Source organism: Hemitrygon akajei, unplaced genomic scaffold, assembly GCF_048418815.1.
Source record: "Hemitrygon akajei unplaced genomic scaffold, sHemAka1.3 Scf000061, whole genome shotgun sequence".
Taxonomy (NCBI): domain Eukaryota; kingdom Metazoa; phylum Chordata; class Chondrichthyes; order Myliobatiformes; family Dasyatidae; genus Hemitrygon; species Hemitrygon akajei.
Window position 1 is genome coordinate 2003413 of NW_027331947.1, and position 22322 is coordinate 2025734.

At 41.8% G+C, this 22322-nt stretch overlaps 3 protein-coding genes across 7 annotated transcripts in view; 2 read left to right on the forward strand and 1 right to left on the reverse strand.

The window, feature by feature from the left end:
* Positions 1-22322, forward strand: part of LOC140721795 (uncharacterized) — a 287528-nt gene that overhangs the window by 99433 nt on the left and 165773 nt on the right. The window lies entirely within an intron of this gene.
* Positions 1-22322, forward strand: part of LOC140721797 (uncharacterized) — a 136676-nt gene that overhangs the window by 41302 nt on the left and 73052 nt on the right. The gene's annotated exons all lie outside the window — the stretch shown is intronic.
* Positions 7712-22322, reverse strand: part of LOC140721794 (uncharacterized) — a 141491-nt gene continuing 126880 nt past the window's right edge. The window contains exon 3 of the mRNA XM_073036593.1: positions 7712-12744. Within this exon, the coding sequence (XP_072892694.1) occupies positions 10614-12338 (1725 nt within the window). The 5' untranslated portion in view covers positions 12339-12744 and the 3' untranslated portion in view covers positions 7712-10613. The remainder of the gene's footprint in view (positions 12745-22322) is intronic.

Below are 22322 nucleotides of genomic sequence, written 5' to 3' on the forward strand. Positions count from 1 at the left end.
ACTCAGGGTCTATTTCTACTGTTGTAAACACGGAACAGCCCATTTACTCACAGCCTCTCCCTGTGAGGGATGGAATGGGAACTCATGCTCTCCTCAGATAGGGAGTCATTGCTTCCAAAGGAACTCCAGAAACAAACATCTGATCCCAGACCAGAAATACTCGATCAACACCTCACAAGCCCAAGCAGCTCAATCCCGGGTCCACTTTACCTGGATCAAAAACCGTGATCTCCCAGGACCCAACCTCACAGACTCACACAGCTGAACCTGCCACTCACCGACCCCGAGAGTCTGACACATCGTCCCCACATCTTACACTGGGTAGTGCAATCTAGGATTTCACCACAAACAATGTCCAGCTGCTCGAAATTTCTGCTTCATTGCAGGACGAGCATCCAGCCCCTTCTGTAGAAGCTCAAACCAAAGTCAAAGCCAAAACACCAGCAGTTTCATTTGCCTGGAATGCCAATCACAGGATTAGAGCCCAAACACCAACTCTCCCAGTACTCTTTGCTGCCAGTAAAATGCTGCAGTGTGTCAGCCCGTCACTGTTCATAAACTAGCACCTCCACACCAATGCACAACACAACTGGGACCTGATGACCCTCTGGCATTCCAGCTAACAATAACCGATTCTGGAAATGACTCAGCGAGGCCAAAGGTACAAAAGAACACTTCACAATGAAGACAAGGGTTGGAAGAAAGTTTGCTGATATATAACATTGAGGAGGTGGGATACAAGGTGGACTGAGGATGACCCAGATGGTTGATGTATATCACTGAAGCGGGGTTGGGTGGTGTGAGGAGACTGGACAGAGGTTGAACAAGATGAGCAGATGGAACCAGGTGGGAGAAGGGATCAAGGACAATCACTGATGGTCCTCCAGCAACACATGGGTACTGAATGAATAGTACATACTATTGTATAAAAGATTCTAAAATGACAGAATTAGCAAAAATAACAAGAACTTTGCCAGATATACTTTGACCCTCACCAAAATTTTTATCAACACACCGTAGAAAGTTTCGCATCCGGACACTTCATGCTTTGCATGGTAACTACTCTGCCCGTGACTGCGAGGAACTGGTAAGACCTTTGGATCCAGATCAGCACATCACAGAAACCATCTTCCCCCCGAGACTTCCCAGTCCCTCGGTAAAGCAGGCAGTGAAATCAAAGATCCCCACAATCTGGGACGTTCTCCTTTCTCACCCACCCCAGTCCGGGAGAAGACACAACCGCCATAAAGCTCCAGGACAAATATGAGGAGCCTCAGGAAGCGAGGCGAGTTCGGGGGAAGTTAACGGGACTCAGTGGCCAACATCAGATTTCCCAACACAACATGGAGGATGCGTGACCACCCACCTGGAGATTGTGAACATGCACAAAGAGATTGTTACATCTGCGGTTAAATGGGAGGGGCAAATGGGATCACGTGACCGGTGGGGTATAACACCCCAGGCATAGACTCCAGCTTCCCAGCATTCTGTGGAAATAAACAGATGCGCCTCACATCTCCTCTCACCTTAAATGTGTCAGACATTTCAAACCCCCAGGAAAAAACATACCCTCTGTCCACTCTATCTATTCCTCTCGTAATCTGATCAACGTCCATCCAGCCTCACCCCAGCCTGCGCCGTTCTGGAGAAAACAACACAAGTTTGTCCAGCCTCCCGTTATAGCTCATGCTCTCTAATCCAGGCAGTGTCCTGGTAAACCTCTTCTGCGCCCTCTCCAAAGCCCCGACATCCTTCCGAGAATGGGAGCGACCAGAACTGTATGAAACACTCCAGATGTGGTCTATCTAGTTTTACAAAGCTGCAACACAACTTCATGACTTTTGAACTCAGTGCTTCAACTAATAAAGACAACCGTGCCATTTGTCTTCTTAACCACCCGATCAATCTGTGCAGTCTCTTTCAGGGAGCGATGAACTTGGAGTCTAAGATCCCTCTGATCATCGACACTGTTCAGGATTTTGCATTTAACACTGTACTGTCTCATACATTCAGGGGTGCAGTGCTAGCAAAGCTCACCGGAGCGCCGCGCCGACACCTCTGTAAAAAAGTCAAAATAAACAAGTACGGAATTTAACAACCCCGGATATTAAATAGAGGGAATTTTACGGAAGCGGGGTTGTTGGCTGGTGGGGAAAAATACCACTAATAACATTAGGATATTTGATCGTTTTTGGTGAAATCCTGGAGCTGTGACTGTTTTTAATTTAGGTACTTGTGAAATTCCTTCTCACTCGACCCGTTATCCAAGGAAGCTGGGGAATACCTGTACACAAATGCGAGCATTTTTCCGCTCTTTCCAATTTGTACCATTGGATACCAGGAAGGAGCTATATTAAGCACGGAATGAGCATCGAAACCTATGTTTAAGAGTCGAAAATAATGAAACAAAAATTCACTGCTCGCTCATCTTCGGCCTGATTTTGATGAAATATTCAAGGTAATCATCCAAAATCCTCTTCTACACCTGGATAAATTTAGTTTTGTTTTGGAAGCCAAATGGAAAAAAAAAATTCTAGGCTACAAGCTAGTTTTACGTCATTTCATATCATTAGTAGCTGATTAACTCCTTGGCCTCGCTCCACCAACTGTAGTTGATTGAAAAGAGGCTCTTTTTCTCTTTGTGTTGACAGGAAAAAGAGTAATTTAGTGAGGCAATGAACGAGATGAAATGCATTTCCAAACCTCCCAAATGGTTGATCTCCTCCCATTAACATTTGCCACTTCCACAATACAATATTTTCTATTCGTATATTGCGATAATAATTTATGTAAAGATTCAAGCTTCTTTAACTTTTTATATATTTAAACACTGAACAGGATGTACAAAGTTCGAACCATGTAACACCTGACGTGTGAGGACATTTTGAGTATCGACACTCACAGGTACACTTCAATATATTGAGAAAGGAATGCAGCAGTGGACCCAGAATGAAGTGATAAGCAGGTGAGAGGACGTACAAAGACAGAGAGCATGAGAGGGAGTGGGAGGGAGGGGTGTGAGGTAAATTTGTTCACCAGAAGGGGAAATCGATATTCATGCTATCAGGTTGTGGGGGTCGGGGCACCCAGACGAAATATAAGTTGCTGATCCTGCACCCTGAGGGTCGCCTCATCTTGGAAAGGGATGGGATGACACGTCGGAATGGGAATGGGAATCGGAATTGAAATGTTTGGACATCGGGAAGTCCTGCTCGGAGTGGATAGTTCAAAGGTTAATTTATTACCAAAGCAGGTATTCATAAATAACGCTGAGTTTTTTTCTTCTCCAGAGAACCACGAAACAAAGAAAGCATGAAATTCGTTCAGAGAGAAAAAAAATGAAACTCCCTCCACACCCCCCGCATCAAAAAGGACGGCATCACGATCAACAACCCCCAAAACCCACCCCTCCCGCACAAAAGGGTAGAAAAATATCGACACCCGTTATAAAACATTCCCACCCGACACAACTGCGGAGGAGCCGGTGTCACCAGTGTCGAGGCGACCGCATCGGGAGCAGCGGACACAACGGGCGACCCCGGAAGATTCACAGGTGAAGTGTCGCCTCACCTGGAAGGATGTTTGGACAACGGAGAGAGTTCGGCCGTCCGGCCCTTTCACTGTGACACCCCGAACTCCACATCAAATCCGTCCAAACGAATCTGGGCGAACTTTAATGACCAATAAATATAATTCCTCTCAGCGATCAGCTGTCTGAGTGATTCCCTGACTCTGAGAGGAAGGGGTATCTATGGTCCATACTGTCAGGGTGTTGAGTTTACCAGGAGACAAAGACTGCAGGGACGAGAGGTTTTCTGTTGACTAACACAATGTGTGTGGACCCCGCTGGCAATTCTGGTGTTGTGACCCGAATCGAGACAAACACCACGCTGCCCACTCCACCAACAACACGGCACAGCCGGACACATAACAGGGGACCTTACATCCCACAACACTGGATTCAGTGATGAAACCCGTGATTAATGTTTTTGTCTCACCGAAAAGTCCACTAACCCTAACCCTGCAATATGGTGTAAAATCCCGCTCCCCATACTAACACGGGTTATACAGACCAAAGAACAAACTGCCGGAGGAACTCAGTGGGTCGGACAGCATCTGTGGAGGGAAATGGACCGTCAACATTTCGGGCCGAGACCCTCCCTCTGGACTGAGAGTGGACGGGAAATAGTCAGAGAAAAGAGGTGAGGGGTGGGGATGGGGCAAGAGCTGGGGAGTGAGAGGTGGATCCAGGTGAGGGGGGAGGTGGAAGGTGAAAATAGTGACAAGGGGGGGGAGGTGAGTGGTGGGGGCAACACGGGGCTGCAGAAGATGGAAATTAATTCCATAGAGGATGAACAAAGAGGTTAGAGAGTATTTGTTATAGAGAGTGCAATGAAGATTCACCTGACTGATCCCTGGAGCGGTGAGGTCATAACCTGAAGAAAGATCAAATGTGATAACTCTAAATGTCATTTAGAGAGTCGAGGACTGAGAGGTGAACACATTGAAATGCACAGCATCTTTAGCGGTTGAATCAGGGATCCCAGTATCTGAAAAAGGGAATGGGAATCGAGCCCGTGACTCTGTGACCTGGGGGTGGAGGGAAAGGGATCGGGGTAGATATGGTGTGGAAAAGTAGACATGTATCTGGTGTAAATATGGAATAATGTGGGGAATGCGGCGGATGGGTCGGGCAGTGTGTGAGGTGAGAGGAGCAGAGTCATCGGTTCAGGTGGGAGTCCCTCCACCCGTCACCTGATCCCGTTTCCTGTTCACGTTTTTCTGCAGATCTGCAGCATTTGCGGGTCACTGCTCTACGTGTCCGTGTAGCTTCACTTTTGTCCCCTTCAGACAACGCAGTGAGATCCGGATCAAGTAGTTCCACACAATTAGAATAGTTTATTACATTTTTTTTCTATTTTTGTACTATATATATACTTATTTTAAATCACAATTGTTAAAATCTTTTGTTAAGAATTAGGTTCTACTGCTACCGCAGAGACAACGAATTTCATGGCATATTCCGGTGCTATTAAACTTGATTCTGATATTAATATGGGAGACCCACCACCGGTCACCTGATCCCATTTACCGCAGATCGTAATGTGAGATTGAAGCATCTTCCATATATTTGCTTTCCACAGAAATGACAACAGGTCAGTTTCCTTCTGTGCTTCCGGAGCAGAAGCTCAGTCTGTCTAATATTTCCACACAATTAAAATGGGGAATTTGTTTATTATCATCACGTACTGAGCTACAGTGAAAATCTTGCCTGATGTACCATCCACACAGATCGATACATTACAACAGTACATTGAGTTCATATACAACAAAAAAAACTGTATCAAAGCATTATGGCTGCAGAGAAAGTGCAGTGCAGATAGACATATGGTGCAGGGTCACGTCGAGTTGCATTGTGAGGCCGAGTCCATTTTATCTTTCATTTGGCTTATAACTGCAGACAGGAAGCCATCCTTCAGCCTGGTTGTACACCAGGTACAATTTTAAGGCTTTTGTATCTCTTCCCCGATGGGGGAGCGGGTTTGCAGCAAGAATGTCCAGGTTATGAGGTTCTTTGTGTACATGGCCTGCTTTTCCGAGGGAGGGGAAGTGTAGGGAGAGTCCATGGAGTGGAGGCTTGTTTCCCTGATGTTCTCTGCTCTCCAAAGTTCTCTGCAGTTCCTTGCAGTCATGGGCAGAGCAGTAGCCATACAAAGGCATGAAGTATCGACAAGGAGCTTAGAGACCTCGGCCTTCACCCTGCCTTGTGTAGCTGGCTCCTGGACTTCCTGTCAGATCGCCAGCATGTGGTAACAGTGGGCTCCATCTCCTCTCGCTGTGACCCTCAGGACACATAACCCACAGGGTTGTCTCTTTGGCCCTGTCATTTGCTTTCTGTGCACCCATGAGTTGTGTTGCCACCCACAGCTCCAATCTGCTAATTAAATTTGCTGAGAATACTACATTGATTGGCCTAATCTCAAATACTGATAACAATCGATCAAATGCCTCCTGACAAGGTTCAGTCCAAACAAACTTTTCACCCTTCTTCAGGAGATTAGTCAGAGGAAGAGCGATAGCAGCAAAGTTCTTACAGAACTTACGATAATATCCATCCATTCCCAGAAACCTTCTAAGAGCCTTCTTGGCAGTCAGAATAGGAACTTGAGTAATTGCCTGGACAGGAGCCAACTTCCTTTGACCTACAACATAGCCAAGACAGGTCACAGAGGCATGGCCAAATTCACTCTTAGCCAAGTTAACTGTAAGGCTGGCCTGCGAAAGCCTGTCAAACAGCTTTTCTACTGCAGAGATATGCTCTTCCCAAGTGTCACTCCCTGTGACTAAGTCATCAATATAGGCATCTGTGTGTTCTAACCCTGGAATTTCAAAATCAATCATTATCTGGAATGTTCCTGGAGCATTTTTCTTTCCAAAAGGCAAAACATTGTATTCATACAACCCAGATGGTGTCACAAATGCAGAAATTTCTCTACCTCTGTCCGTCAATGGAACACACCAATACCCTGTCAACAGATCAATCTTTGTAAGAAATTAGCTATTCCAACCTTATCGATGCAATCATCTACCCTAGGGATAGGATAGGCATCTGTTTTTTTTTCTGCATTTACCTTCCCATAATCAGTGCCTCTGAGACCTACTGAATCTGTTTCCACACTTACAACAATTGCTCAGCCAATTTACATTTTCTACGTTCATGCGATATGGGTGTTGTTTAATCGGTTTGGCTTGACCAATATCTGCGTCATGTACTACGACCGTGGTTTGCTTGGGAACATCGGGAAATAAATCTTTAAACTTCAGAACTAATTCCTTCAGCTGTTGTTGTTGCTTTGGCTGCAGATGAGCCAACTTGTTATCAATATTTTCTAGAACAACGGAGTTCATTAGTCTAACTGGGACCATGTTTGGCTTTTGAAAAGTCTCAGACGAGTCTATTGTTTCATTCTCAGGGTTGCCAGATTCATATATTTTGACAACAACACTCACAGATGGTGCCTGATTGTCAAAATAAGGCTTTATCATATTTATGTGTATCAGCTGTGTTAGTTTACGTCGGTCGTGTGTTGTAATAACATAATTCACATCATTAAATTGAGAGACTATTTCATACGGTCTATTGAATTTCACCTGAAGTGGATTCGTCAACATAAGGCAAGCACCTTATCCCCCACCCAGTATTTTCTTTCTCAAGCCCGCTTATCAAACCAACACTTCATTTTGTTTTGAGAAATCTTTAAGTTTTGTTTCACTAGACTACAGAATTGGTGTTGTTTATTTTTGAACTTTAAAACATAGTCTAACAAGTTAACATGTACATCCCCATCAATCCACCGCTCCTTTTACAAGGTCAAAGGTCACCTCACTCTGCGACCAAATACGAGTTCAAATGGAGTAAAGCCCAATGATTCCTGAACCGACTCTCTTACTGCAAACAAAAGCAAATGTATTCCTTCATCCTAGTCGTTTCCATTTTCAACACAGTATGTCTTGATCATTGTTTTGGGGGTAGAGTGAAATGTTTCTAAAGCCCCTTGTGATTCCGGATGGTATGTAGACGATGTAATTTGTTTTGCTCCCAGTTCATAAACTACCTGCTGGAATAACCCAGATGTAAAATTACTTCCTTGATCAGACTGGATTTCTTGAGGCAAATCGAATAAAGTAAAAAAAAAACTCGTTAAGAGCCTTCGACACATTTTTAGCTTTAATATTTCTGAGAGGCATTGCCTCTGGGAATATGGATGCAGTACACATAATAGTTAGCAGATACTGATGGCCAGCTTTAGTCTTTGGCAAATGGGCCAGCACAATCCACTATAACTTTGGAAAAGGGTTCACTGAATGCAGGTATAGGCCGGAGTGGGGCCACTGGGATGACCTGATTAGGTTTAGCCACAACTTGACAAGTGTGACAAATCCCAGCTTTAATTTCTGGTTTACCCTGGTTATCCCAGCTACTCTTTTCGAAACTCTTATTCAGGGTAAACATAACCTTATGAGTTAAAGCAAACTGATCTGCTAATCTAGCAGACACCTGCATAGTGGCAGATTCATTTCCATCTAATTACGTCTTTATGTCATCAGGCACGCACTTTTTGAATTCTTCAATTAAAACCAACTCTTTCAAGCTGTTAAAATCATCATTTACATTTTTATATGTGCACCAGCGGGAAATACACACAAATCTTTCATAAGCAAATTCCATATAAGTCTGGTTCACAGATTTCTTCAAATTTCTAAACTTTTGCCTGTATGCTTCTGGGACCAACTCATTAGCTTTGAGCACAGCCTGTTTCACTAGGTCATAATGTGTGGTGCGTGACCATGTGGTTAAGTTGTTGAACTAGCGATCTGAAGGTCATGATTTTGAGCCTCAGCCAAGGCAGCGTGAGTGTCTTTGAGCAAAGCACTGAACCACACACTGCTCCTGCACGTTTATAGCCCAGTGGCGATGATTGGTGCAGTATAAATAATCAGCTGCTTCATCAACTGTCAAAGCAGAATAGGCATGCTAAGCCTTCCCCTTTGTTACACTTTATGAGACAATTTTCTGTCTGTTTTTCTGCCTCTCCAGCCTAAATCTGCCTCTGCCTTTCCGGAGCCTCCATCTTTAATTTTTCTCACTTGTACTGGAGCTCAAGCTCACTAGGTTTACTTTCAGGAAACACCTCCAACTCCTCCACTTTAAACACACTCTCAGAAACATAATGTTCAGCTATTATCCTCTGCATCTGTGCCCTCCTCATTGTCAATTTCACCTTAGCAAGTTTTAACCTTCTAGCAAGACTCAACAACTCAATCCTTCTGGTGTCCTCTAATACCTCAGAGGTTGGCGCTTCCTGACATCGATCAACATCCATTGCTGCAAATTTTCCACACAGAAATAAATCAAAAGAGATTTCCCCAATGAAATCGATAATTTATCAATCCTCAAATTTGATCATATCCCAGATGCAGGCCCCATTTTGTTACGAACCATAACGCTTCAGAAACGAACCAGCAGCAACAGACTACTACAGGAGTCTGATTTTGACGTGAAAATGACAATGCTTATTAGTATCCACTTATAATATAGTAACTTAAGCAAGTTAAACAACAATTAACAGTGTTATGTTTATATATGTGTATAAATATAACTCCCAAACTATTGAGCTCGGGGGAAACAAGGCTTGGAGTCTTCAGATGGTAAAGTATGAAAGTTCAGTTCATCCACAAAATAGGTGATGAGAGAGATATTTGTAATTCAGGGTAAATGTCGAGAGAAGGCAGTTATGTCGAACAGCAAGGGAGATGAGGCTGAGTGCAGAGCTATGGTGGAAATCTTTGTCACATGGTACGAGGAGAATCATCTGCAGCTTAATGTGAAAAAGACTAAGGAGCTGGTGGTGGACCTGAGGAGGGCTAAGGCACTGGTGACCCCTGTTTCCATCCAAGGGGTCAGTGTGGACATGGTGGAAGATTACAAATACCTGGGGATACAAATTGACAATAAACTGGACTGCTCAAAGAACACTCAGGCTGTTTACAAGAAGGGTTAGAGCCGTCTCTATTTCCTGAGGAGACTGAGGTCCTTTGACATCTGCCAGACGATGGTGAGGATGTTCTACGAGGCTGTGGTGACCAGTGCTATCATGTTTGCTGCTGTGTGCTGGGGAAGAAGGTTGAGGGTAGCAGACACCAACAGAATCAACAAACTCATTCGTAAGGCCAGTGATGTTGTGGGGGTGGAACTGGACTCTCTGACGGTGGTGTCGTAAAAGAGAATGCTGTCCAAGTTGCATGCCATCTTGGACAATGGCTCCCATCTGCTCCATAATGTACTAGTTAGGCACAGGAGTACATTCAGCCAGAGACTCATTCCACCGAGATCTAACACTGAGCGTCACAGGCAGTCATTCCTGCCTGTGGCCATCAAACTTTTCAAATCTTCCCTCCGAGTGTCAGACACCCTGAGCCAATAAGCTGGTCTTGGACTTATTTCCACTTGCAAAGATTAACTTATTATTATTTAATTATTGATGGTTTGATATTGCTATATTTCTACACTATTCTTGGTTGGTGTGGCTGTAACGAAACTCAATTTCCCTCAGGATCAATAAAGTACGTCTGTCCATCTGTCTGTTATACAGGTTCCACAGTGTTAAAATGAGAGAACAGTTGCTGTAGACTTTATCCGTCATCTTTACAAATCTATATACGAATTATCACCGAAAGTGACTTGTCATGAGGGCTATCATTTTCAAATGAATGACCACCTCACACCCAGGCAAGGGTTAACACATAAGTGGTCTCCACAGGATATCCCAAATCAGATCCACTCCTATGGGTTAAATGAGGTGACAACCACACATTCGATGTATGGATAATGGATAGTGGATAATTAACCCACCCTTGCAGGCATAGGAAAGTTCTAAACAGTGACCTTTGGCCACTACTTCCCTGGTTTCAATCCTTCCATTTTTCATCCGTCTCCGTCTGACTCTGAGTGTCTGTGTCCTCAATTAAAACTAAACAAGCTGCAAGTCAGACTGATTCACCTTCTTAATCTCTCTTAAAATGACAGTCCATATCAAAGGAAACCAAGGGATTCATAACAATGGCCACTCCCCACTATGAACTGACTTGTGTTCCAGAAGTTGGGATGACTGAGTGAATCCTTTCCCACAGATTGAGCAGGTGAATGGCTTCTCCCGAGTGTGAACTTGCTGATGTCTCTGTAGGTTGGATGACTGAGTGAATCCCTTCCCACAGTCTGAGCAGGTGAACAGCCTCTCCCCAGTGTGAACTGACTGGTGTGCCAGAAGGTGGGATGACTGAGTGAATCCCTTCCCACATTCTGAGCAGGTGAATGGCTTCTCCCCAGTGTGAACTCGCTGATGTCTCTGAAGGGTGGAAGAGTGTGTGAATCTCTTCCCACATTCTGAGCAGGTGAACGGCTTCTCTCCAGTGTGAACTCGCTGATGACTATGTAGGTTGGATGAGTGAGCGAATCTCTTCCCACATTCTGAGCAGGTGAATGGCTTCTCCCCAGTGTGAACTGACTGGTGTGCCAGTAGGTGGGATGACTGAGTGAATCTCTTCCCACATTCTGAGCAGGTGAATGGCTTCTCCCCAGTGTGGACTCGCTGATGTCTCTGTAGGGTGGAAGAGTCAGTGAATCCCTTCCCACAGACTGAGCAGATGAACAGCTTCTCCCCAGTGTGAACTCGCTGATGTACCAGTAAGGTGGATGACTTAGTGAATAGTTTCCCACATTCTGAGCAGGTGAAAGGCCACTCCCCAGTGTGAACTTGCTGGTGTGCCAGTAGTTGGGATGACCGAGTGAATCCCTTCCCACACTCTGAGCAGGTGAATGGCCTCTCTCCAGTGTGAACTCGCTGATGACTCAGTAGGGTGGATGGATCAGTGAATCTCTTCCCACAGACTGAGCAGGTAAATGGCTTCTCCCCAGTGTGAACTCGATGATGTCTCTGTAGTTGGGATAACTGAGTGAATCTCTTCCCACATTCTGAGCAGGTGAATGGCTTCTCCCCAGTGTGAACTCGCTGATGTTTCTGTAGGCTGGATGAATCACTGAATTGCTTCCCACATTCTGAGCAGGTGAACGGCTTCTCCCCAGTGTGAACTCGCTGATGCTTCTGTAGGCTGGATGAATCACTGAATCTCTTCCCACATTCTGAGCAAGTGAACGGCCTCTCCCCAGTGTGAACTCGCTGATGACTATGTAGGATGGAAGATTGAGTGAATCTCTTACCACAGTCTGAGCAGGTGAACGGCCTCTCCCCGGTGTGAACTCGCTGATGACTCTGTAGGTGGGATGACTGAGTGAATCTCTTCCCACAGACTGAGCAGCTGAATGGCTTCTCCCCAGTGTGAACTCGCTGATGACTCTGCAGGTAGGATGACTGAATGAATCTCTTCCCACAGACTGAGCAGCTGAATGGCTTCTCCCCAGTGTGAACTCGCTGATGTACCAGTAAGGTGGATGACTTAGTGAATCCTTTCCCACATTCTGAGCACGGGAAAGGCCACTCCCCAGTGTGAATATGCTGGTGTGCCAGTAGTTGGGATGACCGAGTGAATCCCTTCCCACACTCTGAGCAGGTGAATGGCCTCTCTCCAGTGTGAACTCGCTGATGACTCTGTAGGGTGGATGACTGAGTGAATCCCTTCCCACAGACTGAGCAGGTGAATGGCTTCTCCCCAGTGTGAACTCGCTGGTGACTGTGTAGGTGGGATGACTGAGTGAATCTCTTCTCACAGACTGAGCAAGTGAACAGCCTCTCCCCAGTGTGAACACGCTGGTGTGCCATTAGGTCAGATGACTGAGTGAATCCTTTCTCAGATATTCAGCAGATCACCAGCCTTTGCCCAGAGTGAACTGACTGGTGTGTCCACAGGTGGGAAGACTGACTGAATCCTTTCTCACACACAGAACAGGTGAATGGCCTTGCCCAGTGTGAACTTGCTGATGTACCTTCAATTGTGATAACCGAATGAATCCATTCACACTGTTTCAGCATGTGAACAACCTTTCTCCTGTGTAAAATGACGGGTTGCCAGTTGGTCAAATGACCGAGTGAATCCCTCCCCACAGTTTGAGCAGGAAGGATGGTCGATTGAATCCCATGCTCCACTTCTTAAATATCTGGACAGAGACAACAAAACTGGTGTGCCTTGTTTGAACTTCCTGGAGACAAATTCTTTCTTGTTTTTAACCTGTAAAAAGATTTACAAAATCCATCAATGGGTGTAAGACAACATTTCAGATGAGATTACTTGAGTTACCAAGGTTTGATCTGGTATCACACTGTTACAGTGAGGTTCTACCCAAGTTGGACAGAGAAATCATCTCCTGACTGGGCAGAGTGCTGGTATCTGGAATGACTATCAATTCCCTGATGCTCTTCCTGTTTCTATAAGAATGGGGCATTTCTGTCATCTCCAATTTGTACCTTGGCGGAGTTGGACTCTCTCCATTGGTATTATTCCCTGTTCCTGCTGAGCTGCATGGGTGCCTGGCCCCACAGTAACCGAAACAGTCTCACGCAATTAGTCTTTCTTGATGTGCATCTGGGATTTTCTTTTATGTATTATTAACTTAAAGTGCCACAGTTTTAATGCCATATAAAAAATTCCTGTTGAGGTGAATGGTTGGTCCGCACAGCTGTTAAAAAGACAGAGTTAATTTTTGTAATATTTTACATTCTTGTAGAAAATTACAACACAGAAACATGCCCTTTGGGCCATCTAGTCTGTGGTGAACTATTTAATCTGCCCACTCCCACACCCCTACCATCCAGGTACCTACATGAACCTCTTAAATGTTGAAATTGAGCTCGCATGCACCACTTGTGCTGGCTGCTCATTGCACACCCGGATGACTGTCTGTGTGAAGAAGTTTCCCTTCATGATCCCCTTAACATTTCACCTTTCACCCTTAACCCATGGCCTCTGGTTGTACTCCCACCCCATCAATCAAATCTCCCCTCAATCTCCTACACTCCAAGGAATAAAGTCCTGACCTGTTCAATCTTTCCTTATAACCCAAGTACTCCGGACCTGGCAACATCCTTGTGAATTTTCTCTGAACTCTTTCAAAGTCTTTACATCTTTCCTGTAGGCTGGTGACCAAAACTGCACTCAGTACTCCAAATTAGGCCTCACCAATGTCTTCTACAAGTCAACATAACATCCATCTATTGTTGTCAGTATTTTTGTTCATGAAGGCCATTAGGCTAAAATCTTCCCTTCCATCTCTATCTAACTGTGATACCACTTTCAGTGAATTAAGGACTTTCTTCTACAAGAGGTCCCTTTCTTCTACAACACTCCTCCGTGCCCGACCAGTCACTGTGAAAGACCTCCCTTGGTAGGTCATACCAAAGTGCAACAACTCACACTTGTCTGCATTAAATTCCATTTTCCATTTCTCAAACCATTTTGCCAGTTGGTCCAGATCGCACTGCAAGTTTAAATGCTTTTTTGGCATTGACTAGATGGGACAAATAGCCTGTTTCTTTACTGAACTTCTCCATGTTTCTATGGCAGAGAAGCTGGCCAAACTTGTTTGGAAGAGAAAGGGTAGGAGTTACAATTGAGCAGCAGTGGCTGGGGTTTCTGGAGCAATTCGGGACCTGAGTGATTCCACAGAAGTGGAAGCATTAGAAAGACAGGAGGACACAACTGTGGCTAAAATGAGAAGCCAAAGCCAACGTAAATGTCAAAGAGAGGGCAAACAAAAGAACAAAAACTATTCGGAAGCTTTGAGAAACCAAAAGAAGACAACAAAAAAATTCAGATGAGCTCAGTGCGTGGAATCATGACTTGTAGTCATTAATGGGTCTCAGTAGCACCCCAACAGTCTGAGGCATTTAGAACAAAATATACGAGGCTTCAATTTCTCTTCAAAAGCAAGGTTCCCTGGACCAGTTACCTTTCAACTTTCATTTTGGCAGCCACATACGAACTCTGCATCCTCAAAAATTCACATCTGAAGGCCTCCCACTTACAGGTACTCCTTTGCCAGGAATCAACCTGTCCCAAACCACACTTGTCAGATCCTTTCTGATAACATCAAAATTGACCTTTCTCCAATTTAGAATCTCAACCCGTGGTCCAGACCTCTCTTTTTCCATATTTACTTTGAATCTCATGGCATTATGATCACAAATTCTGTCACCACCCTGGATCATTTCCTAACAGCTTATTGCACACTTCTACATCAGGAATTCTACGTACTGATTAAGGGCACATTTGACAAACTCTACCCCATCTAGTCTTTTTACAGTGCAGGAGTCCCAGTCAATATATGGAAAGTTAAAATCACTTATTGAATCAACCTTTTTTTTTTATTGGCATGGTCTGCAATCTCTCTACAAATTTGTTCCTCTAAATCCCTCACACTTCTGGCTGCAACCAAGTCCCAATATTGGCTACAATATCATAATTCCTTGTCCTGAGCTCATCTGGCTTTCCTACGATGCTTCTTGCATTGTGATATACACAGCTCAGCACATTCATCGCACCAGGCTCAACCATCTAACTGCTGAATCTATGATCTGAACACCTGACTGGTGTCAAGGAAACAAACCCTCCATCATTGTCACAAAAACAAAGGAGCTGATTGTGGACGACAGGAGGAATGGAGACAGGATAACCCTTATTGACATCAATGGATCTGGGGTTAAGAAGGTGAACAGCTTTAAGTTCCTCGGCATAAACATCACCAAGCACCTTACATTGTCTGTACATACGGCTGTGTTGTGAAAAGAGCACAGCAGTACCTCCTTCACCTCAGATAGTTGAAAAAGTTGGGGATGGGGACCAAAATCCTGAGGACTTTCTACAGGGACACAATTGAGAGCATCCTGACAGGCTGCATCACTGCCTGGTATGGGAATTGTACTTCCCTTAATTGCAGGAAACTGCAGAGAGTGTTGCGGACAGCCCAGCACATCCGTAGTGGTGAACTTTCCACTATTCAGTACATTTACACAGACAGGTGTATAAAAAGGGCCCAAAGGATATCAGGGACCAAATTCACCACAACCACAAACTGTTCCTGCTGTCACCATCCAGGAAACGGTACCACAGCAAAAGGACCAACAGGCTCCGGGACATCATCTTCCACCAGGCCATCAGACTGATAAATTCATGCTGATACAATTGCATTTCAATGTTATATTGACTGTCCTATGTACAAACTATCTATTATAAATTACCATAAATTACACATTGCACATTTAGATGGAGACATAACATAAAGATTTCTACTCCTCATGTTTATGAAGTATGTATCTAATAAAGTCAATTCAATTCAATTCACCCTCTCCATTATCTGATAGATAGATAGATAGATACTTTATTCATCCCCATGGGGAAATTCAACTTATTTTTTCCAATGTCCCATACACTTGTTGTAGCAAAACTAATTACATACACTACTTAACTCAGTAAAAAATATGATATACATCTAAAACACTATCTCAAAAAGCATTAATAATAGCTTTTAAAAAGTTCTTAAGTCCTGGCGGTTGAATTGTAAAGCCTAATGGCATTGGGGAGTATTGACCTCTTCTGAGGAGCAATGCATCGATAGTAACCTGTCGCTGAAACTGCTTCTCTGTCTCTGGATGGTGCTATGTAGAGGATGTTCAGAGCTATCCATAATTGACTGTAGCCTACTCAGCGCCCTTCGCTCAGCTACCGATGTTAAACTCTCCAGCACTTTGCCCACGACAGAGCCCGCCTTCCTTACCAGCTTATTAAGACGTGAGGCGTCCCTCTTCTTAATGCCTCCTCCCCAAAATGCCACCGCAAAGAAGAGGGCGCTCTCCACAACTGACCTATAGAACATCTTCAGCATCTCACTACAGACATTGAATGACACCAACTTTCTTAGGAAGTACAGTCGACTCTGTGCCTTCCTGCACAAGGCATCTGTGTTGGCAGTCCAGTCTAGCTTCTCGTCTAACTGTACTCCCAGATATTTGTAGGTCTTAACCTGCTCCACACATTCTCCATTAATGATCACTGGCTCCATATGAGGCCTAGATCTCCTAAAGTCCACCACCATCTCCTTGGTCTTGGTGATATTGAGACGCAGGTAGTTTGATTTGCACCATATCACAAAGTCCTGTATCAGTTTCCTATACTCCTCCTCCTGTCCATTCCTGACACACCCCACTATGGCCGTGTCATCAGCGAACTTCTGCACATGGCAGGACTCCGAGTTATATTGGAAGTCTGATGTGTACAGGGTGAACAGGACCAGAGAGAGTACGGTTCCCTGCAGCGCCCCTGTGCTGCTGACCACCGTGTCAGACCTACAGTCTCCCAACCGCACATCTATCTGTCAAGTAGTCCACTATCCAATCCACCATGTGAGAGTCTACTCCCATCTCCGTTAGGTCTCTGTTTGGTCATTCTGGCTCCCATTCCCCTTGCAGTTTATTTTAACCACATCACCCGCTCCACCCACACTAGCACTAGCATGCCTTACCACTTGGATATCAGTCCCCTCTTGTTCTGTTCCCCTAACTAATGAATCACCTATCACCCCTTTGACTTTTCTCTGTCAGGTAATCCCCTTCACCACCAGTTTCTACAGTGGTCTACCTTTTGTTGTGTTTGATGGGCACTAGAGTACTCTGCAATGGCTATTTAACCTTATTCCCCTTCCTGACTCTCTCCCAGTTTCCTGTGTCCGGCACCTTGGGTGTAACTCACCTCTCTTCATGTCATATCTATCACCCCCTCCAACTCCTGGATGATCCGGAATTCATCCATTTCAGGTTCCAACTCCTTAACGTGCAGGGTGCACATCTTGTAGGTGAGGACATCAGGGACGCTGGAGGTCTCACCACCTTCCCACCAATGTCCCCTCTAATTTGTAATGACCAGTGTGCAGTTAAATCATGTACTGTGCACTTTTTTTAACTCAGTGACATGTGCACAGTGAATTTTATACAGAGAGGTAATCGTTTTCACAGCTAGCAAATCACTGTTGATAAGTACTTTGATCTCCCCTGGATTTGATCGAGTTCATCTGCACTCTCACACAACCTATGTAGGAGGCCTGTAACGGGTAATGAAGGATTTTCTCACCAGAGCTTTTGCATATTGTCCATATGTGGTTTGCTTGCTAAATTATGCTTTAAAAAGTCAGATTTGCAACTGGTTTGTTGATCAAGTTTGACTGTTTAAATGGTTAATTACATATTTGACTGAGAAAAGAGGATAAAAGGATTTGTTCATTTTATCTAATATTTGGTTTGATTTTTGTTGTTATTTCTTAAATTACTAACTGGTAGTCTTTTTTTCTACCAACAGGGTTTCTTTTTATATATTTATCTGGGAGGGTTAAGTTACTATGATTTTACTAATTAATATTTCTATCAATTCAGTTCAGTTAAGTATACTATTAACTTTTTTAAATCTGTTTTATTATAGCACCCTATAACTGAATTTAAAGTTTTCTTAGGGATTTAAAGCTAAACTTAAGATGGGGCTGTTTTTTCTCTCTAAGAGATTATATTATTTTGGTTCTTTTTCTGTTTAACACATGATAGAATGTAAAGACTCTCCTTTGTTGAGACTTTACTGTCTTTCTTGCAAGGTCATTTTATATATTTTATGTACTGGCTGGGGGGAGGCAGAGACGAGACCAACAGAGTGGCCCATGTCTTCACATCTATCTTAGTTCACTTGCCGTTTTTTCAGGCTTTTTGGAGGGTGGGTGGGTTTAGAGTTAGGAGTTTTTTCCCATTGGGTGGTTCCAGAGCATGCGTGTTTTCTATATGGCTTTATTCTTCATCACTGCCATCTTTGATAATCCCGTATTGGTATGTGTTCTGCGGATGTATAAAGTAAATTAGAATAAAATTATAGTATGGCAGTTAAATGGATTAATGTAATAATTTGGAATATACGTGGTTGGAATTATCCTATTAAACAAAAAAGACTTCAAATTATTAATCGATTCCAACCTGATATAATTTTTGCTCAGGAGACGCATATCAAGGCAGGAGATCAGAATAGATTTTTTCGCTGGTGGAATGGAAAACAACTCCATGCTACTTCTCAGAGCAAAACTAAGGGTGTGTCTATCTTTATTAAATCTAATATATTTACTCAAGAGTATATTGAGTCAGATTCTAATGGTAGATTTTTAATTGTTAAAGGAGTGATTTGTAATAGAAAGGTTGTTTTGGTTAATTTGTATGGTCCTAATTTAGATGATCCTGCTTTTTAAAAAAAAAATTTGCTTTACTGCCAGATTTAAATGAGTATATGTTGTTAATGGGTGGGGATTTTAACTGTTGCTTAAATCCTATGATTGATAAGAGCTCAACTAATCAACGACTTACAAATCATTTTGCGTCAGTTATTAACTCTTTTTTGACCAATTTTCGGTTGATCGAATTATGGAGGCATTTACACCCTGATAACAGAGAATATTTTTTTTCTTTCCATGTTTATGAAATATATTTAAGGATTGATTATATTATAGTTGATCCCTGTCTTTTGCCTAATGTTAAAAACTGTGAATATGACGCTATTGCTATACCTGATCATGCGCCTTTGAGTTTGTCCTTTGAATTTGACGATGACATTTTTGGCCATCCACCATGGCACATGTCTCAGACTTTATTGCAAAGCTCTGACTTTATCAGTTTTATCAAAAGCCAGATAAAAGAAGTTTTTACTTTTTAATGATATAGGAGGTATGTCTAAATTAATTATATTGGATACATTCAAAGCATTTTTATGTGGTCAGATTATTTCTTATTCAACTAAACTTAAAAAACAGACTAAAGCAAAATTAGATAAAATTTCAAAACAAATTAAAGATTTAGATAATATCTATGTGACCTCCCCTAATATTGACATTTAAAAAAAGGGTGGGACTTCAATCATAATATAACCTATTATTAACTCATTTAATTGAAGGTTATCTACTTAAGTTAAAGACCCAATTTTATATGTTTGGAGATAAAAATAATAAACTACATGCATCTCAATTAAAATGAGCTGGAGCCAAGAGGCTAATTTTGAAAATTCGTAGAAAAGATGGTACCCTGGCTCGGGATTATGAAGAAATTAATAAGATTTTTCAAGACTTTTATACTGAACTTTATAAATCTCAATGTCCAGTGGACTCTTCTGAAATGAATGTTTTTTTTTTTTACGAACGATTGCTTTTCCTAAAATTTCTGTTGAGGATCAAAAAACTCTGGATGCCTAAATTACTGAATCCAAAATTCATAAAGCTATTTTCTCAATGCAAACTGGTAAGGCCCCGGGACTTGCCGGTTATCCTGTAGAATTTTATTAAAAATTTGGAAAATTGCTTTCTCCATATATGTTGGAGATGTTTAAAGAATCTTTTGTGAAAAGTGATTTACCCTCTACTTTTTATGAAGCTTCTATTTCTTTAATTCTCAAAAAGGATAAAGATCCTTTTGATTTTGCCTCATACAGACGTATTTCATTATTGAATGTTGAAGCTAAGATTCACTTAAAGATGATGGCCAATCCATTGGAGAGTATTTTGGGTAAAGTCATTTTTAAAGATCAAACAGGCTTTATAAAGGGTCATTTTTCTTTCTCAAATGTTCGGAGATTATTTAACATTATACATTCACCTTCTTCTAAAACTCCACAATGCCTTATATCTTTGGATGCTGAAAAAGCATTTGATTGAATCGAATGGAAATATTTATTTAATACTTTAGAAAAAATTTGTTTTTGTATTAATTTTAATAATTGGATTAAAATGATATATAAAGCTCCTATTGCTACTGTTGTCACTAATAACTGTAGGTCTCCTTTTTTCAGCTATCACGGGGGACAAGCCAAGGTTGCCCATTAAGTCCGTTGTTATGTAACTTAAGATTAGAGCCCCTTGCTATTGCTCTATGTGAAGCCGAAAATATTCATGGGATTTTTGTGAATGAGGCCATGCACAAGATCTCTCTTTACACTGATGATTTATTGATATGTATATCCAAGCCTGAATAATCTATTCCTGCTTTGCTAAAATTATATGACAAATTTGGAGACCTTTCAGGATATAAAATAAATTTTAGTAAAAGTGAATTACTTCCTTTAAATGAATCTGTCTCTATATATGATAATATTCCTTTTAAAGTTATGGATTCTTTTAGATATTTAGGTGTTATAATTACTAAAAAATATCAGGATCTTTATAAAGCCAATTTTCCTCCTTTAGTGGACTTTTTAAGATTTGTTTTTACAAGAGTGTTTAATGTCTTTTTCACAGTTAATGGACAAATATGATATCTCTAATACACATTTTTCAAATATTTACAGGTTGGGAATTTTTTACGTGATGTTTTACCAATTTACCCCTCAGCCTGCTCTTTAAATTTGGCTTATGCTATTTTTCAGTTTAAACCTTTTCAAAAACAATTCATAGCAATCCTTTATAAACAGTTAATGAATGCTCGCATGTCGCCTAATGACAGGGTTCAATGCACCTGGGAAGTACAACTTCAACATTCACTTTCAGATAATCAGTGGAGTAAAATTTATTATTTAGTCAATAATTCACCTATCTGCACATGCCATATCTAAATTCAGTTTAAGATAGTACACAGGGCCCACATGTCCAAAGATAAATTGGTGCATATTTTTTCTAATATAAGCCCTATTTGTGACAGATGTAATGCAGAAGTGGCTACTCTAACTCATATGTTTTGGTCATGTGTAAGTTTAAACAATTTTTGGAGGGATGTGTTTGGAATATTATCTAAAGTTATAGATGTGGATGTTCAACCTAATCCACTTACAGCAATTTTTGGGATTATTCCAGAGGAAGCAAGCAAAGTGTCTGCTTCCGCCCAACAAAACTTTTATATTTATTTCAGAATATTCCTGTTTTTGTTTACTAAGAAGTTATTTGATCGGATTGATTCTATTATTCTATCTTTTATTTGGGATAATAAAAGACCAAGAATTGGTAAATGTCATTTGCAAAAGTTAAAAAAGGATGGTGGTCTCACTTTGCCTAATCTATGAATGTATTATTGGGCTGGTAACTTCTGGTATGTCCTTCTGGTTATATTGGGTTGATAGGAATGAACAGCCAATCTGGGTAGACCAGGAACTGAGAGATGTGAAACAGTTTTATTTAACTTCGTTATTAGGAGTTACTCTACCTATACAATTAGCTAAAGTTGCTAATTTAAACCTATATCCTGTGGGTAAGCACTCTTTACAAATTTGGAACCAGTTCCGCAATTTTTTTTAATCGTAAAACAGTTAAACTTTGTAGTATAATTTACCATAATTACTTTTTATCCTTCTTGGAGTGCTCCAATTTTTTTTTACTTTGGGAAAATAAAGGTATTAATTCTTTTTTGTCTTGATTGATGTCTTTTGAACAATTTGTCGATAAGTATTCTCTCTTATATTCAAATTTTTTAAAATATCTTCAAGTTAGACATTTTTTACAAAAATATTTAAGTAATTTTCCTTACATATTGGAGGCTGATTTGTCAGATACTATTATGAATATGAACCCCTTGTTGAAAGGTTCTATTGGAAGAATTTATCATTTATTATTACAAAGGGATAAGCGTCCTTAACTTAAGATTAAACAGGATTGGGAGAAGGAACTCAATTTCCCTTTTATATGGGAGGATTGGACATGGATTCTGAAGCTAGTTAACTCTTCTTCGATCTGTGCTAGTCATTCACTGATTCAATTTAAAATTGTACATTATTACCATTTGACGAAGGAGAGACTTCCAAAAATATTTCCCAATGTT